Genomic DNA, 27,515 nt, shown 5'->3' with positions numbered 1-27,515 from the left:
ACAACTCACCTTAGCAGTAGCTTGTTCTGCTCGCAGTCCTCATGGCAGCTGAGAAGTGTCGATTTCCAAATGCGACGTAACTTGAAGGACAGTTAAGGTGGACCGCTACTGTCTTCCGGCAACAACACAACGTGATGTCTCACATGACTTTTCCGGCTTTTTATTTTAGTATTTTTTCTTATATGAGGCTACTTTTTCAACTTCAATGTCAATATTGTTTTTCGCTAACAACAAAACAGTGAATTATCCGTAAATTTATATGGAACTAAGCTTTAGGAGCGGTCCACCTTAACTGTCCCCCATGTTACGTCACATTCGGAGACCGATACTTCTCACTGGCAGGATGGTGGCGAGGGGAGGAAACATCTGCTAAGGTGAGTTGTCAAAAAACTTTCTTTTTAGTAAACTCTGTGTACACAAACAATGTTCTCAATGCTTGTGTTCATGTGTAGAGACCCTGGTGATACTACGAACAAAGTTTCATGTTGTGTCGAGCCTTCTTAGTGTTTTAAAAATAGCGATTTTGATGCTATCCCTAATTTGCCCTGCGTACTCCCATTTAAAGTGAGTTTGGCCCAAAAACGAAACTACGGTAAATCTTAAAAGTGCCTCTTTCGTCGTAATTATGCTTTTACACAAAGGTTTGACTCTGGTACATTCACAAAAAAAGCCTACATTGCATTTTGGCGAGAGTTTCACTTTAACTTGAAAGGCATCAAAAACAGAACCAGCTGGAGTCACTTACATGTGTCAGCTCTTCTTAAGTTGACTGCATGCATGTAGTAAGATTGAAATCAAATCTCAGTATTTAATTAGACAAACTGATCAGGATTTGTACAGGATTATTACACACATTTACTGCTGCCTTTGTAGTTTTACTTTGGCAGCATTGACACTGTTTGTAATAAGAGCCAGTTAACTGCTCACCAGCAGCACACTTTACTGTAGCAGGTAGATTACTCCTGGATTTCCTGTAGCCATAAATATAAAAAGATTACATTTTGAGGATTTCACATATAACCACACTGTTGTATTTTAACTGCATCCAGCTATTAAAACTGCATGTGATGCAAAGTATTAAATAGCAGGATACTATTAGAATATATTTAAGTATGTTGGCATCCTAAAAAACAATGTGTTGCGCAGCACATTCTTATTGGAAAATTCTGGTATTTTTAAACCTGGTCCCTATATTCAAATGTTCTGGTGTAATAATTCATACTGACCAAAAGTATTGGAATCAGTCCCAAAAACATCCAAAGGATTATGTTCATTGCTGCCAGCTGAGACAATCTACGGGACCAATTTCAAACTTTTGGGAAGTATGAATCTTTTTACGCAACAAAGCCTGTAAATATAGAGCCCAGGATTAAAGATACTGGAATTCTGCTTTAGCACAATCTAGTCTGTTTTTTTTTTTTGACTGTTTGTTTCAAAACACAATCTGAACGGAAAAAAATGTCTTTGATTGGACAACAAATGTTGTTGTTATTATCTATTATTATAATGATGATAATAATAATTATTACTATTATGTTACTATGAATCACTCTCCTGCAAAACCTTTTATTATAACTACGGAGTATGTGTCATTGTCTGTTTTGGAAAAAAATATAAATCTGCTTTAAGCATTCTTCATGTGTATTATGACACTTTTCATTAGCAAATGATTGATGACATCATTTCCAGTATGAATTGCTGTAAATGTACTGGTAATGCTGAAACAGAAAAAGAGATTGGGGAGTTTGTCTCTTCTATTTGCATGATTGATACTGTATCTGATGAAGTGTAACCAAATTGACTGGTGATTTCAGTAAAAGGAAGCTACAGCCACACTTGTTACAGTTCTTTATTTTAGGATTAACAAGGTTAAGGTAATTTGTCTGACTTGAGCTAAAATAATCAGGGTATTCTTGGTAGATTATCAGCTCCATGCAAACATTTTAGCATAACCTTGTTGACTACATTGAAGTGATAGTCGGGTTATTATGATGTGGTGTTGTATGAGGAACTTATCCCTGGTCAGTGTATTACCTGCAGTAGATGACAGTCAGCTCGCTCCATGTGTGTAGAAGCAGTATGAAGCACCAATAGCAAGACAGATTTTAGCCACCTAAAAGAAGGCACACCTAAAAAATATATATCAATGTAGTGTACAGGTATATGCTTTATTTTGAAGATTTTCAGTACTTTACATTGCAGTCAGACAGCTGTGTTATACAGTGTACACAGTTTCAGCTGTGATTGTGCATAGTAATAGTAGTGTGAAAATGACAAATATTTTCAAAATACATACATATATATATATATATATATATATATATATATATATATATATATATATATATATATATATATATATATATATATATATGTGCATATATATATAATTTTTAGGTTACTTAATTACATGTTATAGTTTAACTGAAAATACTTAATAGTTCTGTAGATGTCCATTCATCAGAATTGAGTTTTCATTACATGGTGTAAAATATCACCTTTGAACATTATTGATTTTGAAAAATATTGCTTAGTTACAGCTAGTAGTAACATTCCCTCATACTAGTGATCATTACTCAACATGACTGTTAGTGTTGGAATGGCCTGTGATTTATCAAAAGCTCATTAATGAACAAATATGTTGATTCTGAATTTATTTTATGTTAATTAAAACATTGTTAATTGTGGATGTGTGACCTGCAGTGTGTGTTCATATGTGGAGCTTCGTTGTCTCAATTGTGACCTGCCACAACAGTGTGTGTTCTTATGCACTTCTGTCCATAAGGGACTGTACCATTCTCAGCTGAATGTAAATCATGTATTATCTCAAATATACGCTGTACAAGGCAATGCACTTCCCTGTTTATTTGAATTTATACTACATATGTTTTGTGCCTCTCTGATTCTCCCTGTGAATGTTTGGGACATGATATATGGATAAAAAAAAATATATATATATTTACTGCTTTAAATTTAGCGCTGCCCTTTAAGTCTGTTTCTTTCACAGAGACCCTAATGTGAGCTATGTTAGCTGACATTAGCTAACGTAAGAACTTGTTGCAGCAGGACTGCCCAGACCAGTAACAGAAACTAAAAACAAGTGTGACACTGAAAAATTATCATTATCAACATTTTCAAAATGTCCAGATTTTATTAAATTAGTGCACTGCCTGTAGGAAGCATGTATTCCTATAGAAAAGTGGGAGGTTCAGTAGCTTTTTCATGGATGGCAAAATGAGGTTGTGTTTGAAGGTGGGACGTCAGGGATATAACTGACTGTTTTTGACTACTTTTGATAATACCATTATATTATTTCACCAACTATTTATCTTGTCTTGTTTTGTGTCATTATTTTCAGCACAACCTCACATGTGTGACTGTACAGTTATTTTTTTTATTTTGACATATTATATTAACACTATGGACCTAAAATCACAAAATAACATAAAATCAAAGTAGGAAAAAGTTATTTTTTACTGTGAAAACCACAAACAGTTTAATGAACCAATTGCATTAGTTATAATGCAAATATAAATTGTTGTTTGCTAAATTTGTGCATAAGTTTTTGAAATTAACAAAGTTATATGTAACTATTTACATTTAAATGCAGGCAATGCATTCAGCTCATTCCTGCCTGCTCCACATTCAGCGTCTCCTCCTTGTTCTGACTCACAACACAAAAAACGACTACACTACACACTAAACACACCACACCAAACACTAAATTACACACTAACTATACACTCCAAAAACGCTATATGTCACAAATCTCTCAACTCTCAAAACTCGCCATCTCTGTCGCTGTCTGTATCACCGCCTCCGTCCCTCACACAACTTCCTGTTCTTCAACAACCAAACTTGCTGCTTGGACACTTTCGTGACAAAAGCCCGTTTTTACCGTTTCTTCCTGCACCAGACACAAAGCAAACGTGAAGGCAATGTTCGCGAAAAAGTGTGGCGGACATTATTTACCCTAAATCAGATTTTGGACGTGCCGGTGCGTCCGGTCCGTCACCTCGGGAGGTGGGTCGGCTAGCAGCTAGCAGCTAGCTACACATGAACATCCACAGATTCCGATTCCACTTTCTTGTCCGCGCGTCTCCGGATCTCCTCAGACCCGAACAGACTCGGTCCGGACTCGTTTACTCTAATTAATCCACAACAGTCAGTTTAGATGCACAGAACAGGACCGAACCACCGGCAAAATCCCGGCCCAGTACGCGCCGCTGCAGGTATAAATCTGCTTGTTTCTTAAGGTGGGGGGTAGCGGTGGGCTCTGCAGTGATTGGCTCTGGTGCGCACATGACTGTGGTGGCTACGGTTAGCAATGCTAGCAAAATTCGTAAAACATTTCTGAAATAAATTAACTGTATCATTGTAGTCCAAACAAATGCAACGTTGCACACCCTTAAACCACGCAGCAGCCACGTGGAAACTCTCAGGTCAGTCTGATCCTAATCCGCAGAGATATTTGAGGCAAACACAGACAGACAGACAGAGATTCCTTGCTTTTATAGAGATATATGTTTGAATGTCTGTGTTTTAGTTTTCTAAGTATTTTTTTCAGTGCCAAATATTTATTTCAGTGTAAATACAACTTTTTAAAATTCCCTTTTTTAGTACAGTTTTTGTTTTCAGGGGCATTTTCGGCTGTTTTCGAAGCAAAACTGGGCTGCCCACGTCTAAAAAGTAGACAGATGGTAAGTGTTACTGATGTTGTTTTGGCTCAGTGTGTGATCTAGTGTATTTACTCAGTCGTATGGTTCATGGTCGTTCCTGAATCATAAAACAAATTGTTAACAGTTTGGTGTAAATACTGTTTATGTGCAAGGGAGTTGAAAACACAATATCATATGCCTTCAAGTCCATTTAAATGCCCCTGTTTGTACTTTACAACCACATACAAATGCTATACAACAAGCAGCAATTAAAACAATGACAACCTATCCATATGCAAGAAAAGGCTTACAAACCCAGGGGCTGTTTTTCATATGTATGGGCAGCCGCCCAGGGCGGCATTCGTGGAGGGGCGGCATGAGCGCCAGCAAAAAAAAAAAATATATATATATATATTATTTTTGTTTGCATTCATGACCTCCGGTTTTTGTATCGCTAATTTACGGTCAAGTCAATGATGTCATGACGCCGTGTGGGGAGCAGGCTGGCCGCCCTCTGTTTTATCAAGGTGTGTCTGCTGCTGCTGAGAGTCTCACACAGAGTCTGTGGGGGGGGGGGGGGGGGACAGGCTTACCTACTGGGGCAGGGGAGCAGGGGATTCATCTAATAGTGCACAACAAATACAGTTAGTAGGAGAAAGTCAATCACATCATAAATTCCTTCCACATGAAGGACATTTCAGTCATAATAATATTGTGAATAAAAGCCGAAAGTTTCACATATGTTTTGGGGGTTTGATTAAATAATGAAATATGTTACAAAACGAGGTGAATTGGTTTAGTCCTAACTCTTGGTTGACGGTGTTGGGAGGGGTCACGTGTTGATTCCCGAGTGTCAAATAAACAAATGGATAAGAAGAGGACACAGCCATCAGGTGCCCAGTTCTGAAAAAATAGAAAAGAAGAACAGGAGAAACGAGCAAAAGATAAAGGTATGGAGCCATGTCAAATACTCTTCATAAGTGTGACCATGCATGTAATGAGATGAAATGACGTTAATATAAGTTAGGCTAACTCGTATGTTTGTTAGCCTCTTGCTACACTGCTCCACAAATGCTGTCTGATCCTGAGGATGAAGACCCATTTACCTCTACTTCTCCCCAGCAAAACTCAGGTGAGTTTGTGTGCACGTATGTCTGTGAGTGTGTGTGTGTGTGTATGTGTGTGTGTGTGTGTGTGTGTGCATCCCTGCAAAGCATTTTGCAGACAGTTATAATGTTATTATCACTGGGTATGTGTGATGTTCTGCACTATAAACGCTGTGAATAATATGTGTATACTAATGCCCTTGTGCTCTCCATTAGAAACGCCTGGAGCATAATTGTCTCTTGATAACCGCCACTGTACCGCCACTGTACAAACCTCACAGGTAAATATATTAATAACACACCAGCAGTCAGGTTGTCTTTCACTGTAATAGTACTCTTTGCTGTTGGAATTTCCTTCAACTCCCTTATAAATCAAAAGCAGCAAAGGCGTACCTGCTTCCTGTGTTACTATATCACCATGTCTGTCTGATTTGCATAGTGCTTCCTCTTCAGTGATTGACTTTGTACTTCAACCTACAGCTCTTTCTCTCTGTAGCTTTGTGTCTTTTGACGAATGCTGACACACCCACAAAAAAATTACCCGACGCATGATAAAAATTAGGAGTGATCAGATAGTGCCCTCAGAGTAGATCTGAAAGTTACAGCAATTAACTGGATGTGACTGGCTTTTTGAAATCCTGTCTATTTTAGAAAAAGGAATGAGACAGCTTATCACATGATTTGTAAGTTATAACCTTGGATATATTAATATTATGCAAAGGAATCCAATCGGACACTGAGAGGTAAGAAACCCAGCAAAATCGATGAACTGCTTTTACAGAGAGGATCTGATGTGTTACCTCATCTGTTTGACAGCTTTCACCCTGTTGAATAATTTTGTGAAAACTGTTACTGGTTACGAGAGGTTTCCTTCACGTATGCATAAGGAAATGGTTCTCTCTGCAGTGTTACTGTGTCCTCTGGAATGCTGAAAGACTAAGGTGTGTTGCACTTTAAAGTTACCTTGAACTAAAGGAAATGCTAGTGAGAGAAAAAACTAAACAAAGTGGGTGTTGTAACATTATGAGCTCATATAAAAATGCTATAAAATTACTTGATTGACCATAAATTAATGTAACATGTGACCCCTATTTAAAGTTATGTATAAGAAAAGAGCCTTCAGAGTCCCAGTACAGTAAAGTGAGTAAACAAGCTAAAAATGTATTTCTACAGACTTAAAAATGGTTTGAGAGCAGGTTCATTGATTTCCATGCATGAGTTTGTGGAGGGGATAACAATAAACGGCTAGTTGCTCATGTCTGATTTAGTCAGGCAGGATCTTTTCTAGAAGAGTTTAACCCACGTGTAGTAACAAGTTAACATGTTTTGAACAGATTTAGAAAGTTAACAAAGTCAGCACCATCTGTCATTGGGTATCCATGTGTCATTGTGTGGATGTCATTTCATAAATGTACAAAGGAAACAATGGAGAGAAACTGGTGTAAAAAGCCAGTAAAGGACACACCTGCTAGTTAGCTTCTATCTACATGTGCTGTTGTTACACTGGCTTTTTGAGGAAAATTGAAACAGACTGCGAGAGCACACTAGTGGTCAAATTAACACCAACTACAAGTAAAAAAACATATTCATTCAGGTCATTCAGTAGTACATGTCAGTTGAACTAGTCTTAATAAATCATTAATATTTATTCATGAGAAGTCTTAGTAATGGCTAGTGACACTGCAATAATGGTAGCAATGTTTACTATATAATATCCCGTCACTTGAAAAAAGACGGGATGGATGAGATGTTGATGTATGTCACTTACACCTCTGCATATCATTTTAAAATGAGGGAGAGTCCAATCAAGCAGAAAACTAATATTTTGTATTTATCTTTGTTCTGTTCTAAGAAGGGAATTAACCTTCGACTTGGCTACTTTGAGAGAGAGTCGTGGCTCACCATTATTATTCCCTAAAAGAAACTCAAAAGTGATATTGTATTGATGTCCGGAGTAACATTGGTATTTATGATTCTGAAAATACACTGGCCAAAATGTAAAACAAAATGATTTGTCAGCTGCAAAATTACAGTTCTTGTTAAGCTGAAGCAGTTAAATACAGTCCAAGCTATTAGGATTTTGAATTTGAATAAATCTTTTTTTCTTCCAGAACAGAAATTTATATCTAGTGAACAAGGATATCATTGACACAAGATGTAGCTGCCCAGAGGAAACGAAAATTGGAAAAGAGATCTCAGTAGTGTCTCATTCATTTCTCCTAGACAACTATGAGATCAATGTGAGACCAAAGTGAGGCTGTGGCTGATTTCTCCTGAGAAACAGGTGCAGAAAATCTCAACTTGGGCTCCCTGTAAGTTTCAAAGGAGATCTCATCAAGCTCTCAATGAAGTTTCAGAATGTCTCCCCAGTGCTGGAAAGGAGCAAGGTTTAAGCGGTAAAATCTCAAGTCTCACCTATTGCTCCTAAGGAATTTTAGGAGAAACAAATGAGAAATGTTTGAAGCCAAAAAAGACTACAATGAGACTGACATGAGAACTCTCATTGAGCTCCTTTACGGCTCCATAGCCATAAAGGAGCAAGCTTAGAGCAGTAAAATTTTCCTCTGGGTGTGTTCGTCCTACTTAATCCTTCCATGAACTGCTGTTGCTAAGTAATGCCACTCCCCTACAATCAATTCCCAAACAATGAGGTCAAACCTAAAGAACTGGTTTATGCCGACTGAAAGTACTTCCTGTTTTTGTTCCTACATTTCTATTAGGTTGTTGCCTGTCTCATCATGTGATCAACACTGACAGACTTGTCCCTCTGCATTGCAGGAGCATTTGAAAAGCATGTGAGTGAGGCCAGTCCACACCTAAATGACAGAGCAAAGATGGATGCCAAGAAGAAGGACCAAGCCAGTTCCTCAAGCTGTCTCTCTGTAAAGAGTGACAGCTCAAAAGACGAGCCTCCAGATTTTAGCAATGAAGAAAGGTGTGTTTAGAATTAATGTCATTGTATCTCTTCTGTACTATCCCACATTAAACCAGGTATAGTGTTGTGGATGAGATCAGGCCTGAGAGAAGAAACATGAGGAAAAAATGTGTCCCCACAACAGCCATGGGATTAGGAGGGTAACAATCTGAATTTTAAACTTTGGAAAGAAATCTAAAAGTAAATAATTTTCTTAAGTGACACTCAGTAGAGTGCATACCCCTGCCAAGGCCCAACTGTCCCTTTTGATTCAAAAAGGTTGAATCCAATATCAAACTGGATAGCCCTGAATTTCTCTAAATTGCAACCATGTATTACCGCTCATTACAATTTAAGCTCAACAGATCTGTAACAGCCAACCACAGCAACAACAAAACAGTGCAGATGGAATCATAATCATCATTGTGTTGAGGAATAAAGGGGTTAATTAAAAGAGAATTAATGTTAAAGTCAAGCTGAAATGATAATGTATTTTAAATGATTTTAGATCACATCTGTGGTCACATTGTTTGCCTGTTTAATAATATATGCCAATAAATAATGGTGAGCACAAAATGTATACATTTATTCACTGTTTCTGGTGAAATATGATAATTTCATTATTACTATCACTATCACTGTAAACTAATTAATTAATGTTAGATGATTGTTTGCCTGGAGCCAAACCCAGGTAGAAAACCCACCTTGATAATGTATCCCCTGTTGTCAAATGGGCAGCCAGGGGCAAATATTGATCAGATATGATCCACCACTGCATTAATATGTGTCTCAACATTAATCTCGAGTGACCTTCTTCTTCTTCTTCTTCTTCTTCTGCTCGTTAGACAGAAGACATCAGTTGAGTGGGCGGTCCCAGGATATGTTTGTATACACTTCTAAAAGAATATAGTTGATATCAAACAATACCCAAAACTCACAATACGATATTTATCACTGTACGAAAAAAGAGAGAAAAAAATGACTTGAATAATGTCCGTTAAAAATAAATCTGATGTGTACAGCATTTATTATTCATGTACAATTTGATTTTACATTTTACTTTATTTCTAAGTTTTAATGTACTAATAAAAGCAGCTGGACATGATCAAACTTTTAGTACAGTGTACTACTAGGGCACCATGGGGAGAGGGACATGGGGGACAGCTGAGAACAGGCACTCAGGGCAACAAAACTCTCCATCTGACACATTATTATTCCTTAACATTATGTTCAGTGCTTGTCAGTGATAATGGCTTTTTTCTTGTGGTTGGCCAGGAAAAAGAGCTAGCAGTAGATTGTGATGCAGTGGATTGGGAGCTGCAGTTTCCCTGCTGGTAAACACACTGCCTGGCTGTCCCAGCTGCTGTGTCTTTGGGCTCGTTAGGTGAAGCAGACCCTCCTGCAGTGAAAAGCAGCTCTGGAGAATGAGTGAAGAAGTCGGTTGTTTCCACAGCTCAAACACAGCTGAAACCAAAAATCCCTTTTAAGACATCACCCTAACCCTAACCTGTCTGTGTCATCTAACAGTTTAAGCCAAGCATTGAGAACAAAACGAGCAAAGCCAGCCAATCAGAGGAGGAGTAGGGCGGGTCTTTTCAGAATGAGTCTGTTCTTGAGCAGCATGACTAGGCCCACTGCTGTTCAGACAAGTACAATGACAAGGTGACAGGAGAAGGCATTTAAACATATTTTCCTTGTATCCATGAACTTCAGGACCAAAAAAACCAAACATGTTATAGGTTGGTATATATATTGTCACAGTCCCCCAATTTGCTGTCTCCTGCATTTGGGTCCCCTGTTCGTCTCTCTTTGTGAACCACCAAGTTTTGTTCTTGCCTCCCATATTTTGCTTCACTGTTTATTTTGCAAGTTTACCTCTTGGACTTAGTGTTCCATAAAGCAGCTAACATGGCTTCTATTGCCTACATGCTGGAGTATATCTCGTTGAGTAACACAGTTGAGAGAAACTGTTGTAAATTAACCCTGATTTGAAGCCAATTAAATAACTAACTTTTAGCTTTCCACCCCCTTCCCAAGACATTTGTATGTGTTGTTGAGATCACTGGAAAATGGAATGGTTGGACAGTCGAAGATTGGACAGGAGTGTTTATTATATTTTATGCATGTTATAACTGAGTTGGCCAAGAAAGGCTAGTTAGCTGGAGTTTAGTGCACCTGTCTACTCGGAGTTAGATTTATATTAGCAGAGCAATGTGCTGTCTTTTCTCTGAGGGCAGCCCAGTGATGCCTGATAACTCTATATAGGTGGAACACCTGAAGGTTTACTGTTTTGAAAGACGAAAATAAGTTTTAAGAAGTGTGAGAGTAGTCAGCGTGAGGCATCATGGAGAGGATGGAGGGTTGACATGTGAGAGAAATGCAGAGCAAATGGTGAATGTTTGTCTTTGTTAGTAGGGGTTTAACATGAGGCTTCTGAAAGGGAGCAAAAAATCTTGTCTGTAGCCCAGGGCTCCAGACTGCGACCAAATGAGACAGTGCACTAAATTTTACAGATCAGGCATGTCCGACCAGTGAATTTGTTGCCTGTGCAGGTTTCACTGAAGTCTATGTGTAAACTTCCACCAGGTCCGCTGTGCTGCGTATGTGCTACTTCCCAGCTCTGGCAGTCTGGAGCCCTCCGGAACAGATTCGCAGGACTTCTATTTCTTCTAACTGCGGTTGCGAGTGATATATTTTAGAAATTATCCAAATATTTTTTATGAAAATCAAAACCTGTATTGTCCCTTATCTCAAGAATCATGGGTTTATAATGGGAAATCCTTCGTCTCGTGATGCCAGTTTTCGACAGTATTGCGCCGTGGCAGAGTCAAAATGCAATTGGTGGGGGTTGCCGGATGGCATATGTGTATATATATATATACACTACTCACAATAAGTTAGGGATATTTTTATTTACATGAGTGCTTTTCCTATTTAGTCTGAATTTTAATGAAATAAGTAAAAGTTCCCTTTGATATTACTAATAATGAATGAGAAGAAACACCATTTTCATTAGTTTAATATTTATTACCCCCAAAATTTAGACAATAACAAGGATAGCCCCAAATTACAAAAATTGACAATGTCAGTAGCGGGTGTTTCCACCATTTGGCGCAATGACAGCTTGACAGCGACATCTCATGCTCCTCACTAGCCTCATGATGTTGTTCTGAAGCAATGCGTTCCACTTCTCCACAAGTGCTACACGCAGTTCTGCCAGGTCACGTGGGGGTGGGGTACGATCATCCAGTCTCTGCTTCAGCTGGTCCCAGACGTGCTCTATGGGGTTCAGGTCAGGGGACATTGCTGGCCATACCATATGAGGCACTCCAACTTCCTGAAGTCGAGCTGTGACAATTCTGGCACGATGTGGTGGAGCATTATCAACCATGTACAGAAAGTTGGGGGTGTGCTGGCGGAATTGGGGGATGATGATGGGTTCTATGATGTCTCTGAGGTAAGAACGTGCAGTGACTGAGCCATCTACAATAACCAAATCTGTTTTGCGCTGACTGGTGATGCCTGCCCAGACTGTTGGACCTCCTCCACCAAAGGGAACCCTGGGGACCATGTTGACCTCGGCGTATCGCTCACCTCGCCTTCTCCAGCAACGCTGACGACCATCATTTCTGTGCAAGGTGACCCGACACTCATCAGTGAACAGGACGGTAGACCACTGCTGCATTGTCCAGGTCACATGGTCTTGTGCCCACTGCAAACGTTCACGGCGGTGTCTTGGTGTCAGTGGAGTCATCTGCAATGGTCGTCTGGCATTCAAGCCAAAGCGGTGGAGTCGGTTTCGAATGGTTTGTCTGGAAACCCTAGTACCCCTCACATCTCGTAACTGGGCCTGCAGCTGTGTGGCAGTTGCATAACGATGTCTGAGTGCATAGGTCCTTAGGTACTGGTCATCGTTGTGGTCTGTCACTCGTGGGGCTCCACTCCTGGGTCTGTCACGAACTCTGAGTATGCTAGACCAGGGTATGCTGTGTATGCGTGTGTAAGCTTTGAGGGGATAACAAGTCTATTACTAGCATCTTTTTTGCCTTAAGGACAGGTGTACAAAAGGTTACGAAAAAAGATGTGAAAAAAATTCTGATATACTGCATTGTTTTTTTCACAAACTCGTTATAAACTTCCCATGCTCAGCGCTCCGGGCCTCACAAATTTAGCAAAATGTAAGTTGCTGTTTCTTTATGCTACAAAAGAAACAACCACAGATACTGGGCTATATAGATAACACTGTCTTGACTTGATATTTTGTGTTATGAACTTGTATGTAGTACAATAGCATTTAACAATTCTTACCTTTCAGTATTTGTATCACTTCTAGGAATCTTCAGTGTACTAAGACAGACAGAATGGATGCAAACTACAAGACGAGACCTACATCACCGACTCCTCTGTCTCATCTGAGTGATAGGTCGAGGACCCCACCGCCATATTTTGTCTCTGAAGACAAAGATGACAGGCAAGACTGTGTGTGTGTGTGTGTGCGTGTTTATGTATATATGTAAGCACAGATTCTACATACATGCATGTACATTGATTGGTCACTAGTTGAACCAAATCTTAGTCTGAGGTAGACACAATGTGAACATAATGCCCTTTCACTATATTTGCTCTTGCCCAGGTGTTTATTAATGTATTTCTCAATGTTTTCACAGGAATGTAACATCAGTTACAGCACAATTCCTTGCCGGTGGACCACAGGCAAAAACAGTATGTTGAGGCTTTTATATCTTAATAAACATAGCATGAAAAGTAAGGGATTGTGTATTTGGTAGATTATTTACTTTGTTGTAACAATGCTTCATGGATGTAATTTTACATTGTTGGAAAGCCTGTTTATTTCCCTTTTAAATGGTGCCACATTTGTAAGGATCATGCATTTGTGGGACAAGCAGCAGAATTGAGTATGTGGGTTGCGTCCATGAAAGATTTGCCAAATCCTCTCTACCAAACAGGTTATTCTGCTGTTGATTCTTGTTTAGTCGATTGGATGATTGAAGTCTGAAAAAGAGACATATTGGCCATTTAAAAAATTTGATAGTTTAACAAACAGGAGCCCCAGTGGAAGAACCATACAGAGTCACAACAGTCTGGCAACATGCTGGTCACCAGCATTCAATTCTTCAAGAAGCATGTGTCACAAGTCAGCCATTGTGGTTGTGTTGGTCACTCTGGCATGAACAGCATGCCCAAGCTGATCCCACAATTGTTCAGTGGGGTTAAAGTCAGGACTGCTGGCAGGCCATTGCGTTGTCTTCTTGGAGGATAGAGTTAGGTCCCAGACTGTAGAGATAAAGGATTGCCACTGGTTGCAGAATCTCATCTCGATATCTCTCTGATTGCCTCCAATGATGACAAGTCAATGGCAGTGTTGACCAGCAAAAGTGACCAGCATAAGGTGAAGTTTCCAGACTGGCTGTGTATGGATCTTGCACACACTACTGAGGCTCCTCTTTGTTAAAGTAATAAATTGTTAAATTGCCAATATGGCTTGTTTCTTCAGAATTCAATCATCCAATCCACTAAACAACACCAAACAAGAGTCAACAGCAGAATAAGCTGTTGGGCAGAGAAGATTTCGCAAAATTCTTATTGGGGCAACCAACATACTCAGTTCTGCTGCTCATCCCACACATGCATGATCCTTACAAATGTGGCACCATTTAAAAGGGAAATAAACAGCCTTTCCCATTGTATTTGACTTATTGCCAAGAAGCAAAGGTAAAACAAAGAAACACAAATGTCCTTACTTTTTGTGCTATAGTTGTTTACGTTGAAGAACTTGCTGTCAGAATATGCAGTGTTATATTTCTTATTTCAATGTCTGGATGTACAGGGGGAACATGAACCTGCACTCCCATCATTGATCGAGAACTGGAACAAAGAACATGTGAAGGACTGGCTGATCTTTAAACTTCGGGTACGACACGAAATTGCACAGAATCTCTATGACCAGGAGTTGTCAGGAGCTTGCTTGGTCTGCTATGAGAAACAAGACTTGTTAGAACTGGGTGTTCCACTAGCACCAGCAATACAAATCATACGACATGTTGAGAGGTTCAGAAGGCATTCAGAGACTTCTGAACCAAATGTGAGAATATCAAGGAGTTATTATGAACCAAAAGAAGGTGAAGGGTGGAAAAGTACAGAGATGCAGGTTGTGTCAGGAAATATGGATGAAAATTTAGAAACTGAAACAGTGTCATCTGATTCAGGAATTCAAAGTCAAAGCTCCACATTGGAAATATTGCAAGAAGTAAGGACCAAAATTAGATCTGCAATAGATCACAAGACATCAAATGGCTCACACTTTCATACCGAAACAACTGACAATGCAACATTTCTACAATTAAAGAGACCAATGTGCCAGATCCGGCCCTTTGACAGCAGAAACCATTCCGTCCTCTACATAGAACATGACATTCTTCCTCCTGCAGCTGGTCCAACTAATCTTTTGGAACCTGTCCATGAGTACCAGCTACTGCCTAGTGCAAATGAAGCCAGTGAAAAAGAGATCCTATATGAATTCACAAAAGAAGTATGTTGCTTTGCTGCCAGCTGCATGAATTCACGAACCAATGGCACTATTCATTTTGGAGTAACCAACCAGCCAGAACAGGGACATGGTGAGGTAGTTGGGCACAAGATTACCTCCTTCCGTAGCTATAGTGAGGCATTTGAGTCATGTCTGGGTGAATATTTTGAAGAAAAGCACATAAATGCTGCCAGAATGTGCATCAGGCCTCCTAGTTATATACAAGTTCGCCACCAAGATGGAACTTCTTCCGACAAATGGGTGATCGAAGTTGATGTTATTTCAAGTCATTTGGCGATGCAAGATAATATAATCTATACTTTACTGAGTATTAGATCAGCAGAAGAAAAGCAACAAAGCAAAACCGAATGTCTATTTGTCCGGGAGGGCACAAGGTCAATCAATATTTCAGCGGATACTAATCCTCGGGTAGTCCAAGAGAAGATAAAAAGTTTGAATGATAAAGTCAAGCTCTGGGCATCAGCACGAAAGAAGGCAGAGGAAAAGGATGAAAAATATCCCTCCCAAGGCAACCAGGGCCAAAGGCTCAAACAGCTGATAACTCGTGGAAAAGATGCATTTGAGAATTCCCTTCAAGTGATTGTAGTTACTGACAAATGTCATTCAAGCCAACTGGAACAATTGGATTTTCTGAGAGAGATGAAGTTGTTTGCAGTACTTGACTTTGACCCAGAGTCTGATGTGAGTGGAACATGCAGTTTTTACAAAGCAGTACACATAGCTAATCTGCACTACCCATGCATGTACACCACTCAGGACAGTGTAACTGCAATCATGCAAAAGCTGAACTTGTTCAAACAAACAAGTTGGGTTTTCTGCAATGGGAGAGTGAATGAAGACAGTGAGACAGACAAGCCACTAGGACCTAGTGAATGGCTTAAAAAACGCTCTGGTGAGATCAACAACATGATTTCACTGCTTTGCAACCCAGATTTGCTTTCCAAAGACAGACTCCTGGTGGTATTCATTCTTCACTCAGAAGTAACGGACATCTCAAGCCCCATTTTGGAGACTTTCTGTGCAATCTATCGCACACTGGAAGGGAGTGACAATATGCTTTGCATATGCAAAGACTGTGACGTATTTGAAAAATGGAGGCAGCTGATAGAGTGTCGATGTAAGGAGGACATCACCAGCAAATGCATCTATGAACTGAATCTGAACGAAATATCGAGCACCATTAAAAAGCTTAAAGAGCCTCAAACGCAGTCTTCCAGGAGGTTCTTGCCATCCACAGGCTTAAGCTCCATTCTGCTCGAAACAAAGGATGAAGAGTTGATGACTGTTTTGGACATCTTGTGCGAAAATGAATGTGAGAACACGGAAATTGAAACAAAGGATTCCTTTCAGGAGTTCAAGAAGAAAACAGAAGCAGGTTTTTACAGAGGAGGACAAGTTTCATGGTGGAACTTTTACCTTTCTGAGATGAAAGGCAGCCTGCCATTCATCAAACGAGACAAGTACAATGAGCTATATGACCTGATAACTCCTATTGAAAGCTACAAAACTCCATGTGTTATAGTCAATCTATTTCATCACCCTGGATGTGGGGGAACAACTCTAGCAATGCATGTGCTTTGGAACCTGAGAAGCAAATTCAGATGTGCTGTTGTTAAAAACAACATGGCAACAAATAGTGAAACTGCAACTCAAGTCAAAAGCCTGCTGACATATGGCAAACAAGAGCAATCAGGGTATATACCTGTTCTCCTTTTGGTGGACAACTGGGATGATGTAGAGGGCCTAAAGCAGTGCATCCTTAATGCTGCCAGTGATAGGAAGCAGCTCATGGCAATCATACTCAACTGTGAGAGAACCAGTTTCCCTGATGAGAGCACTAGAAATAGCTGCATTGCAAATGTGTCCATCACCAACAAGTTGTCAACCAGAGAACAGGGGTTGTTTTCTGAAAAATTTGAACAACTCAAGAATAACCATGAAAAGCCAGAAACCTTCTATGCGTTCATGATCATGACAAAAAATTTCAGTGAGGACTACATCTCAAATATTGTGAGTAACATTGTCAAAGATCTTGATGCAACTTCCCAAAAGGGTAGGCTTTTCTCCTTCCTAGCATTGCTGAACACCTATGTCAATGGATCCTATATGTCGCTTTCTCTGTGTGAAGAGTTAGTTGGGATAAGGAATGCTCTGCGGAAGCAAGAAACTCTTGACGATAAGATGAATCCCTATTCAACACTGATGATCATTTTCCCTGTTGAAGAGCATGGTACCTATCAAGCAGTACGATTCTTACACCAAATGATTGCTTGTAAGTGTCTTGAAGTTCTTACCCAGAAACACAACCTTTCTCGGGCAGAGATAACTGCTAACATTTTGCATTGTGAGAGACTCTACAAATCATGCATGGGAAAGGATTTCCTGGTCCAAAACATTCAAAGCATGCTTATCACACGTCACCGAAAACAACAAGGGGATGACAAAGACACATTGTTTTCTCCACTGATTGAGGCCATACATGAAGAGGAAGGACCTGACAAAATCAAAGAAGTCTTAGAAAGGGCCACATTGAGGTTTGACAAAAGTGCAACACTGCCACAAGCATTGGCCAGATATTTCTGCTTGAGAGAGAAAGAATTTGACTCTGCTCTCAAATGGGCTATGGATGCACGGGAGAAAAAATCTAATTCCTACATTGCAGATACAGTCGGGCAAGTGTACAAGAGCCACCTCAAAAAGGAAATTGACGATTCTGAGGACATCACTCCAGAAACACTTGAGAAATGCATAAAATTAGCATCCAGTGCTGTAACTGCATTCCGGGATTCACAGGAGCTTGCCAAAAGGGATGATCCATTAGATGTATTAGATATACACAACAAAAAAAGGCAGAAGTCCTACAACACATCAGGCTATGTTGGTGAGACAGAAGTCATGATAAACCTCCTTGATGTCATTACAAAGCTACCTGTTTTCAGAGACAGACATAAGAGGGATACAATGCTACAATTCCTCAAAGGTGGACCAGTGAGCAGTTTAAATGATTCAAGCAACACATTATTTAACCAGTTTGTTGCTGTCCTGGCAGACAATGAGCGATTTTTGGTCTCTTTGAAGCCAAGGCTTAAGGAAATCTTCAACTTCTTTGAGAACTACTACACATACTTAAAACCAAGGTCACAAGAAAGGGAGACAGTTGATGAAAGAAACAAACGAAAGATTTCTGAGTACTTCAGAAAATACATGCAAATGTTTAGGATTTCAGAGGAAGAAAAAGCATCTGAAAAAGCCAGCAACCCTAAACTCAGTCTCAGTCAGGAGTTAATAGACCAGAAGTGCTATCTTGAAATTAAACGAGCAGATACGTTTGCCGGACTTCTGCAGTGCTTGTATGACAAAGGCCCAAGTGAAATGGAGCACATTCTCCAAAAATGGCAGTTTATATCTGACAACTCACCCCGTCGATATGTGTCAGATACAGTCAGCTTCATCTTGGCAAACATTGTTCTTCACAGCCTCAAGCCCTCTGGCAAACTGGTGAAAAAATATGAGGAGCTGGTCCGTCTTCTCAATGAGGCAGTGCAAGAAGAGGGTACTCATTCAAATTTGACAGAGCTGTATTACCTCTCCATGTTACTAATGTGGCCTACTCAGGACCAAAGGCTTGAAAGCTCAGCAACATACAAAAATATCAGCGTGTATGTCACATCAGCCAAGAAATCTTTTCATCGACGCTTCTCTCACATGTTTCCAGCACGGAGTCCTGTTGCTCATTTCTTGCTTGGGAAATCAAGTGGACTCAGACGAATAGTTTCCAGGATGAAGCTTGATCAAATTCTGACCAATGTTTCAGGGCAGCAAGCCTCTTTCAGTGGCCAAAGAAGTCAACCACAAAACCTGCACCACCTGTGGCAGAGTGGTGCAGCATGGAATGAGCCAGAGGTCCAGAAGAAGCTGTTGAGGATTAAAGGAAAGTCACAAAATGGTGAAATTTGTGTTTACTATGGTGGCAACCTAAAAATCCCAGTGCGTCCAGTTTACCTGGGTGATATTCGAAGCGGAAACAGCCGAGAGGACGTATCATTCTACCTTGGATTCACCATGGAAGGACCTGTGGCCTACAACATTCGGTATGAAAATGAGTAATATGCAATAAATTGCAAATTTCAACAGGAATTTACTTGCAAACACTTACATAAAGAGGGTGGGCAAATAGGCCAAACTGTGTCTTAATTGTGTGATGCAGAAATATTGGATCTTGCAAATGAAACACCCACTTTCACAATCTTCAGGACAAAATGTTTTTTTTTTTTTTTTTTATTTATGTTTTATTATTTATTATTATTTATTTGATAAAAGAAAAAGCTGTGGTATGTTCTCCAAACTAACTAGGGCAGTGTATGAGGTACACTGTCTTGTTTTGGTGGCAAAATAGTGGTATATTGTCCATCATTGAAATTGATCACTAGCTGAAATTAGCTCTCAACACTGTGGGTTCACCATTCGTTTCCTTGGCTGCCTGCATTCACACTTTATTTTGGAGCACACAAAGAACATGTAATATGCAGTGCTTCATATCAAATTAGACAAAACTAACAATAATAATATGTCATTTAGTAGGGATAAAATAACATCTATTTGATACATTTTGGATCTGATATTGCATTGTGATTGATTGCTAATTGCATACTTTTGACAAATACTGTGTAATAGTGTATGAGGATAGCCTATCTGGTTTCTAATTGAGTTAAAATCATATTTTCAGTTTGTGTCTAATTTGATACAAAGTTTGGCTAATTATGTGTTATTACTATTACTATACTACTACTACTATCATGTGTACTTGTAAAATTAAGTGCAACGACATATCCCTTTTCTTTGATAATCATTTTTATGTAACTGTTTTAGGAAGTGGCTATACAGTTAACATAAGTTACCCTATTAGGCCCCAATCATACAGGACAAGGTTTTTACAGAATGAAGAGTCATTTTGTAGTAGTTTTCTACAGGTACTTTGTCCGGTGCTGATCCACCCTGGGTGCCACCTAGTTTTGCAGGACTGCTCTGAACACCTGAAGTTGAAAAACTGTTCCTTTCTAATCAGATTTATTGCAAAGAGGACTATCTGTGTTGGTGATAATAAACTTTGGAGTTGCTTGTAAAGACTGTGTTTGGTTTTCCCAACAGTAGATTTGACCACAAAACAGCAGGCCTCGAGGCAATTGAGCCAATACTTAAGATTTCAGGTATGCTGTTTCATTTGCTTTAACTGTAATTAACTGATAGCATACAGTTCATAATTCTCTTCAAAGAGAAATTCAAAGTTTCACTTGAAATCTGAATACTTAGATCAAGAATTTCCTCACATATACCTCAATAATGGACAGTGCCTTTTACTAAAAGGGAATCTGAGGTCTTAATTGGTGAAGTTCTTTTAATGAAGATTTTTTTAACTTTACATCGTTTAATTAATCTCTCCTAAGTCACTTTTTACTCAGTATGTTTCATGTTTATTTTTAAAAAATGTTAGATTTTTATTTTCTTTTAACATTTAATATTTTCAGAGTTAAAATGCTGTGATATTAAATTGACTGATACAGTCAATTTTATATTGGCAAACATTGTTCGTCACAGCCTCAAGCCCTCCTGCTGAAAAAATGTGAGGATTTGTTCTTTCTTCTTAATGAGGAACTGCATATGGAGGGTACTCATTCAAATTATGATGTTCTGTTTATGTTTCATTTTTTGGAAATTTGTTAGATTTCTTTTTTCTTACTGTTGAATACTTGTAGAGCTGGAATACTGTGGTATAGAATCAGATCACTGTGGTATCAGATTTCTAGATGTATATATTTGAATTGAATGATATGAATGATATTATGTATTGTTGAATACAGATGATCTTTTTGTCAAACCTGCATCTATCTATAAATACAAGGAATCTCTGTCTGTCTGTGTGTGTGTATGTGTCTGTTGGTCAAATATCTCTGCGGATCAGGATCAGACTGACCCGAGACTTTCAACATGGCTGCTGCGTGGTTCAGTGGTGTGCATCTAAGCATTTGTTTGGACTGCAATGATACCGTGAATAAATTATTTCATAAATGCTTTACAAATTCCGCCGAGCATTGTCCACCAGAGCCACCACAGTCACGTGCGCACCAGAGCCAATCACTGCACACCGTGGCCACGTGCGCACCAGAGCCAATCACTGCAGAGCTCAAGCCCACGACATACCTGAAGAAACAAGCGGATTTATACCTGCAGCGGCACGAGCTGGACCGGGATTTTGCTGGCGGTTCGGTACGTTCTGCTCTGTTCTGTTCTGTTCTGTGCATCTAAACTGACTGTTGTGGATTAATGAGATTAAACGAGTCCAGACCGAGTCTGTTCGGGTCTGAGGAGATCCGGAGATGCGCGGACAACAAAGTGGAATTGGAATCTGTGGATGTTCATGTGTAGCTAGCGGCTAGCCGCTAGCTAGCGGCTAGCCGCTAGCTACACGGCCCACCTCCCAAGGCGACGGACCGGACGCATCGGCACGTCCAAAACCGTACCTAGGGTAAATAATGTCCGCCACGCTTTTTCGCGAACATTGCCGTCATGTTTGCTTTGTGTCTGGTGCAGGAAGAAACGGTAAAAACGGGCTTTTGTCACAAAGGGTCCAAGCAGCAAGTTTGGTTGTTGAGGAACAGGAAGTTGTGGGAGGGACGTAGGCGGATGATTGACATGCAACGACGGTCGGTGTGTAGACAGCGATATTGAGAGTTGAGAGATTTGTGACATTTAGCGTGTTTGGAGTGTGTAGTTAGTGTGTTATGTAGTGTTTGGTGTAGTGTGTTTAGTGTGTAATGGAGTCGTTTTTTTGTTTAATGAGTCAGAATAATGAGGAGAAGCTGAATGTTGAGCAGGCAGTCCAGCTATTTATTCAGCTGAAAGGAGCTCAGGCAGACCTGAGCATTGCCTGCATTTAAATGTAAATAGTTACATATGACTTTGTACATTTTTTAAATGTATGCACAAATTTAGCAAACAACAATTTATATTTGCATTATAAGTAAAAAAAAAAAAATGGTTTGTTAAACATATTTGTGGTTTTCACAGTAAGAAAATCTAACTTTTTCTACTCGGATGTTATGTTTTTTTTGTGATTTTAGGTCCATTGTGTTAATACAGTATGTCAAAATGAAAAACGAACTGTACAGTCACACATGTGAGGTTGTGCTGAAAATAATGACACCAAGTAAATAGCTTTTAATGTGAAATATAATGGCAAAATCAAAAATAGTCAAAAACGGCCAATTATACCCTGGAATATCGGATTTCACAACAAACCTGAATATCCCTGACGTCCCACCTTCAAACACAGCCTCATTTGGCCATCCATAAAAAAGCTGCTTAACCTCCCACTTTTTTTATAGGAATACACTTTTCTTACAGGCACTGCACTAGTATATTAAAATTGCAATACTCAAGACAATCTGAATGGGTTCTTAAACATGAGAAGATTCTTTACCATGATAAAATATTACAGGTATCTCAAACTTTTACTATCCAAAATTATGTTTATATACTGAGTGTGGTTGTAGGCAGCTAAAGCTTTGCTGGGGTGGGTAGGTATAAGCTTATGCTTCACTTCTACTGAATGGTCATGGGTATTAATCCCAGGGGAGCTGCAGGGACGTGACCCCCCTATTCTGGGAGAAATTTGGTTTGCCCCCTGCAATATATAACTATATAACCACAACTATTAGAATTTAACCATGTAATCTTTATGTTAGCTGATGCTTGCTAGCAAGCTCCAGTAAAGTGAACCACTGTTTGCAATAGCAAATGTAGCAACGTAGTGTTTTTCATCTGACGTGGATACAGTGTTTGTTAGCAACCTTACAGCACTACTTTGGTGCCCCCTTCAGGAAATGCTCTTGAAAAGATTTCATGTAGTCGTCAAAAAATGTATATGAGATTATTGCCTTTGTATATGGAATGGCTCAGCTGGATAGGTTTTATTTTCTGAGATTAAAGTTAGAATTCTGACTTTTTTCTCAGAATTCTGAGATTAAAGTCAAAGTTCTGAGAATAAAGTCATAATTCTGACAATAAGATGAATAAATATTAGGGGATCTTTTAATGTCACCCTCACAGCTGATAAGTAGATTTTAAAAACAAAAAGCCATTGCATTACAGTTAAAGACTATTACATACAAGCAAAAAATAAACAGACACTTGGTGATTAAATTGTTTTATAGTAGAATCAAGTTAAAAATTTAACATGGCTCTAAAAAAGATTCACCATAATTTGGTTCATTTTTCAACAACACACTGGGACTGGTTTTAGAACTTATCACATCTAGCTTCTTTAGTGTTTATAAGTCTGGAAACTTTATCAAATTACAGCATCACAGTTTATTAAAATGTATTCTGAAAACATTTGAGACAGGAATTAGACATAGACAATGCAGAAAAATAATCTAGATTCATATTCATCAGCACTACAGCCAGACCTCTCTCTGTCACAAACACAGCTGGCTATGCAAGTCTGTGTAAATTCTGGATTGACCTGCAGACTGGCTGGAATTGGATGGACCTACAATCAATCAGAGCACAACACTTGTTATGTGACAGATTTGGTATAGTGATGCAATTTTCTTCATAGATTGCCATAACACAAGAGATATATCTAAAACCGTATGCTTTGAACCAGCTCATCCAGAGCAGGCATTGACATTAGCCCATAAGAGAGGCACAATCATTGACACCCTTGACATCAAATGGTTTGCCTTTTATCTACTCTATTGTAATGAAGGTATGGATATATACTAGAGGTACATCTTATCCAACATACACAGAAGCATGCAAAAGTAATTAGTGAAGATTTAAAAAATGTAAACTGTTAGCTTATGTCATTATGTCATTGCAACCGGGCAGATGGTAAGTGGACCCTCATTCCTTCCTGATTTATTAGTACAGGGGCTGAAGAATGGATGGATGGTTCCAGAAAAAGTATCTGTGAATGTGTGGATGAGCACCCTGGCCTCCACGTTGTAGAAGGACACCAGTCCCTTGTCGTAGTCCACATAGATTCCGATCCGGGATGGTCTGAGATTCAATGTCAGGTTGGTGGAGGGCTCTGTTCGGAAGGCGTAATCAGTCCGATCCCGCAGGCTGAGGAACCAGTAGCCATGGGCAGGGCTTACCGTGATTTTGCCCTTCCGATTGACAGACCAGCTTGCCACTCCCAGGTCCCAGTCAGTCTTTCCTCCCACCTTCACCTGGAGGAGGATACAGTTTATCGCAAAACATGCAGATTTCCATCTCAGGGTAGTCTAAGGTAAGGTCAATATGTTGATGTATAATAATAATAATAATAAAAATAATAATAATGATATTCATCATAGTCATAATAATCATAACAATTTTATGAAAGGAGCAGTAGAAAACATACTTTATGTTTGTGTTTTATTTCTCTCTCTCCTCATATTTAACTATATGTATTTTCTCAGTCTGACAGAAGGTCACTTTTGACAACTACTACCCAGGTCAGCTACAGTGCCTCCTCTCCTGAGAAATCAGGCAGTAAGCACTAATGAACACATGCTGGACACAAATGAACATGTGTAAACGAACAGCAAAATGTAGCAATTGTTAGTATGATTATTTTTTTAAGCCTGAAATCATATTGATAGCAGATGTTGAACCTGCGCATGACGTAAAACCATACAAACCTGTACTTGAACACTAAGAATCATAGCTGTATCACTCTAACACTTGCACAGCTACTCTCCAGTGATGGCTGGGGATTGTTCAGCACCAATATGGTCAATATAAAAATCGGATTGTTATAAACTTGCTGTAACAGCCTGAATACTTCCAAAACTGCATTGACATACAAATGTGTGCGTATTCCACTGATGAATATCACTCATGAATCTCGTTTTTTAATTGCCACTTTCTTCTACAACCTTCTTACTACTATTCTATTCTAATGGCAGACATTGTTGTTGACTTGCACACAGCTCACAATTGCTGTGTCTCAATTCAGGGCATCTTTCGGAGGCAGCATTTGAAGGCCAATTATGTCACTATGCTGCGTGAAGGCTGTCCCAATCTGAAGGCTCCTCCAAATACAGCTCACAAATGTTTCTTCATTTCCCTGTTTTTGGAAGATGCACAACTACTAGCCTTCATGGCCTTACATATCCCAGATTCTTTCCGAAAAAGAAGAAAGAAAGAGAGAAAATAGCGACACACGTGGTGTAGATCATCACTCTCTTGGGCCTGGGCAGCAAAAATCGTAAGGGTAAAACATCTGGTGACGCAACCAGGAAATGCTCCAAAGGCTAGACCGTCCCATTTAACAACGGCTGACGCAGTTGACAAGGTCTCTCTGAAGGACTTGCCTTCAAAGACCGCAAAGGCCGTGTCCTTTGAAGGATGCAGACCCTGAATTGAGACTCAGCATTTGTTTCCCTCTTACCTCCCAGTAATGGCGCCCTGAGCTGAGGCCCTGATGGGCCAGCACACACACCACCCGATCAAAGCGCTCGGGGTTGTCTGGCACCAGCTGATGGCGGTCACCACAGTGTACCTGCTTCCCATCTGCTGAGATGATGAGACGGGGGTGGGCTGTGTTGGGATCTAAAGTGATGTCGACTGACAGATTGAGAGAGAGATTGATTCCATCAGCAGTTAACCAACGAAAATTCCAACAAATAATAAAGGCAGATTTTTTTTAAACTTACCTGCATATTCTTGAACCCTCCTGATCTCTACAACAACAACAGAATACATTTACTTTTTTATTTATTAGATTAAAAAAACTATGTATTAATTAAATTCACGGGATCAGAAAAACTGACAAAAACACACATTAAACAACATTTGTTGCTGTAAACTGATCCCAATCTTACTTGGGTTAGGTCTGGGCACTGATTGGTCCTGTAAGGATCGCTGGCCTGTTAATTAGGAAAGAGAAAATGACTTTGACTACACTTTGGGCTTTGTCAGGGGACAAACAACCATCAAAATTCTGAATCACATAGGCAAGAGACAAATAAGAGCTTCCAGAACATAAACACATGGGGTATTTTGTGTCCTTCACTACAGTAACAAGAATGAAGATACTGTTTACTGCTATATTACAGTTGGTGCATATGTTTGTGAATGCCCTACAGAAGTGTTTGTTATTACACGAAATGTAAATATCCATCTTTGTCTCTTGATCATAGATCATGATGGAGTTGCAGACTTCTGGCTTGGTGCCAGGTGTGAATTAGGACTTACAGACTTCTGGCAGTTTCTGCATGTCTTCCTGAAAACGCTCCATCATGTGATTGACAGGCTTGAGGATCACCCCTGATGTCAGCTCAGACACCACTGAGACACCTGACCAGTCCTTAGTTTGTGGAGGGGTGGACAGGGCAGGGAACGTCTGGAAATGGACACGGATATAAATAATGCACTCTAGAATATAATCATGCTCTGGAATTTTAGCAGGTTTTTGGTCAGCAGATATGTAAGGAGCAGGTCAGGGAGACTGCCCAGGTAGGGATTGGGTTAGGGTACAGTAACAGGTAACTGTTTTGCATACGTAAGCTAACTGGCAACTCCTGCTAATGTAGCTAGCTGCCATTAGTTAATTAACCACAGAGCTAGTGCCGTTAGCCAGTTTCTTTAGGTTTGATAATTAGACTTGCTATGACATGTTTCTGACAACTTATGAAGTCTTATTTAATGTCAAGTTGTCATAAGCAGTGTTGGGGAAGCTACTTTGCAAGCTTAGCTTGTAAAACTACATGTAGTTCAGCCTGGCAGTAGTTTGAACGAACTACATTTCTACCCCTGGAGAAATTTAGTTTGTAAAATGTAATGTATATTAATGTAATATTATATAGGTCTTTTTTAAATAAAAAAATATTTTATATTATTGGCCAAAATTGTAGTTTGTAAATTCAGTAGTTAAACTACAAAAAATTAACCAAAAAGTAGTTGAAATACTTGATGCAGCACAAAATATGAATGGTTTAACTACCAGCAAGTTGCAGCAAATTGTAGTTAAGCAATGTAGTTCAACTACATGTAGTTTAAGTCTCCCCAACACTGGTCATAAGACAGACATGTCAAACTTTTATAAGTGACATAACTGACAAATGACACATCATTAACAAAAAGCATAGACATTCTTAAAGACTCCTTCATGCTTATGCCAGCTGTCATGGCATGAGCGCGTCACACCGTCACAGACCAATGTGAAAATATTTACTGGTGAACAGAATAGGGAATTAGCTACACTTGAAATTGTGTTGATA

The 27,515-nt window shown here is 39.4% G+C and overlaps 2 protein-coding genes across 6 annotated transcripts in view; one reads left to right on the top strand and one right to left on the bottom strand.

Moving 5' to 3' along the window:
- The first annotated feature begins 5,306 nt into the window (after window positions 1-5,306).
- LOC115590502 (sterile alpha motif domain-containing protein 9-like) overlaps window positions 5,307-27,515 on the top strand; it is a 23,659-nt gene continuing 1,450 nt past the window's right edge. The window contains exons 1-7 of one of the 3 annotated variants that reach the window (XM_030431899.1): window positions 5,307-5,608; window positions 5,707-5,790; window positions 5,981-6,045; window positions 8,543-8,699; window positions 13,012-13,149; window positions 13,346-13,400; window positions 14,527-14,610. In XM_030431899.1, the coding sequence (XP_030287759.1) occupies window positions 8,599-8,699; window positions 13,012-13,149; window positions 13,346-13,400; window positions 14,527-14,610 (378 nt within the window). In that variant the 5' untranslated portion in view covers window positions 5,307-5,608; window positions 5,707-5,790; window positions 5,981-6,045; window positions 8,543-8,598. Of the gene's footprint in view, window positions 5,609-5,706; window positions 5,791-5,980; window positions 6,046-6,337; window positions 6,508-8,542; window positions 8,700-13,011; window positions 13,150-13,345; window positions 13,401-14,526; window positions 21,161-27,515 lie in introns of those variants that run through there. The other 2 variants (XM_030431889.1, XM_030431898.1) reach the window with 2 other exon arrangements.
- The window catches only part of LOC115590520 (E3 ubiquitin-protein ligase TRIM4-like), a 19,914-nt gene continuing 15,992 nt past the window's right edge, over window positions 23,594-27,515 (bottom strand). For 2 of the 3 annotated variants that reach the window (XM_030431909.1, XM_030431901.1), the window contains exons 7-11: window positions 26,491-26,638; window positions 26,118-26,162; window positions 25,950-25,976; window positions 25,685-25,860; window positions 23,594-24,479 (exon numbers count right to left, since the gene is read on the bottom strand). In XM_030431909.1, the coding sequence (XP_030287769.1) occupies window positions 24,114-24,479; window positions 25,685-25,860; window positions 25,950-25,976; window positions 26,118-26,162; window positions 26,491-26,638 (762 nt within the window). In that variant the 3' untranslated portion in view covers window positions 23,594-24,113. The remainder of the gene's footprint in view (window positions 24,480-25,684; window positions 25,861-25,949; window positions 25,977-26,117; window positions 26,163-26,490; window positions 26,639-27,515) is intronic. The other variant, XM_030431917.1, reaches the window with a different exon arrangement.

Source organism: Sparus aurata, chromosome 1, assembly GCF_900880675.1.
Source record: "Sparus aurata chromosome 1, fSpaAur1.1, whole genome shotgun sequence".
Classification (NCBI taxonomy): domain Eukaryota; kingdom Metazoa; phylum Chordata; class Actinopteri; order Spariformes; family Sparidae; genus Sparus; species Sparus aurata.
This window is presented reverse-complemented; position numbering and strand designations above follow the sequence as displayed.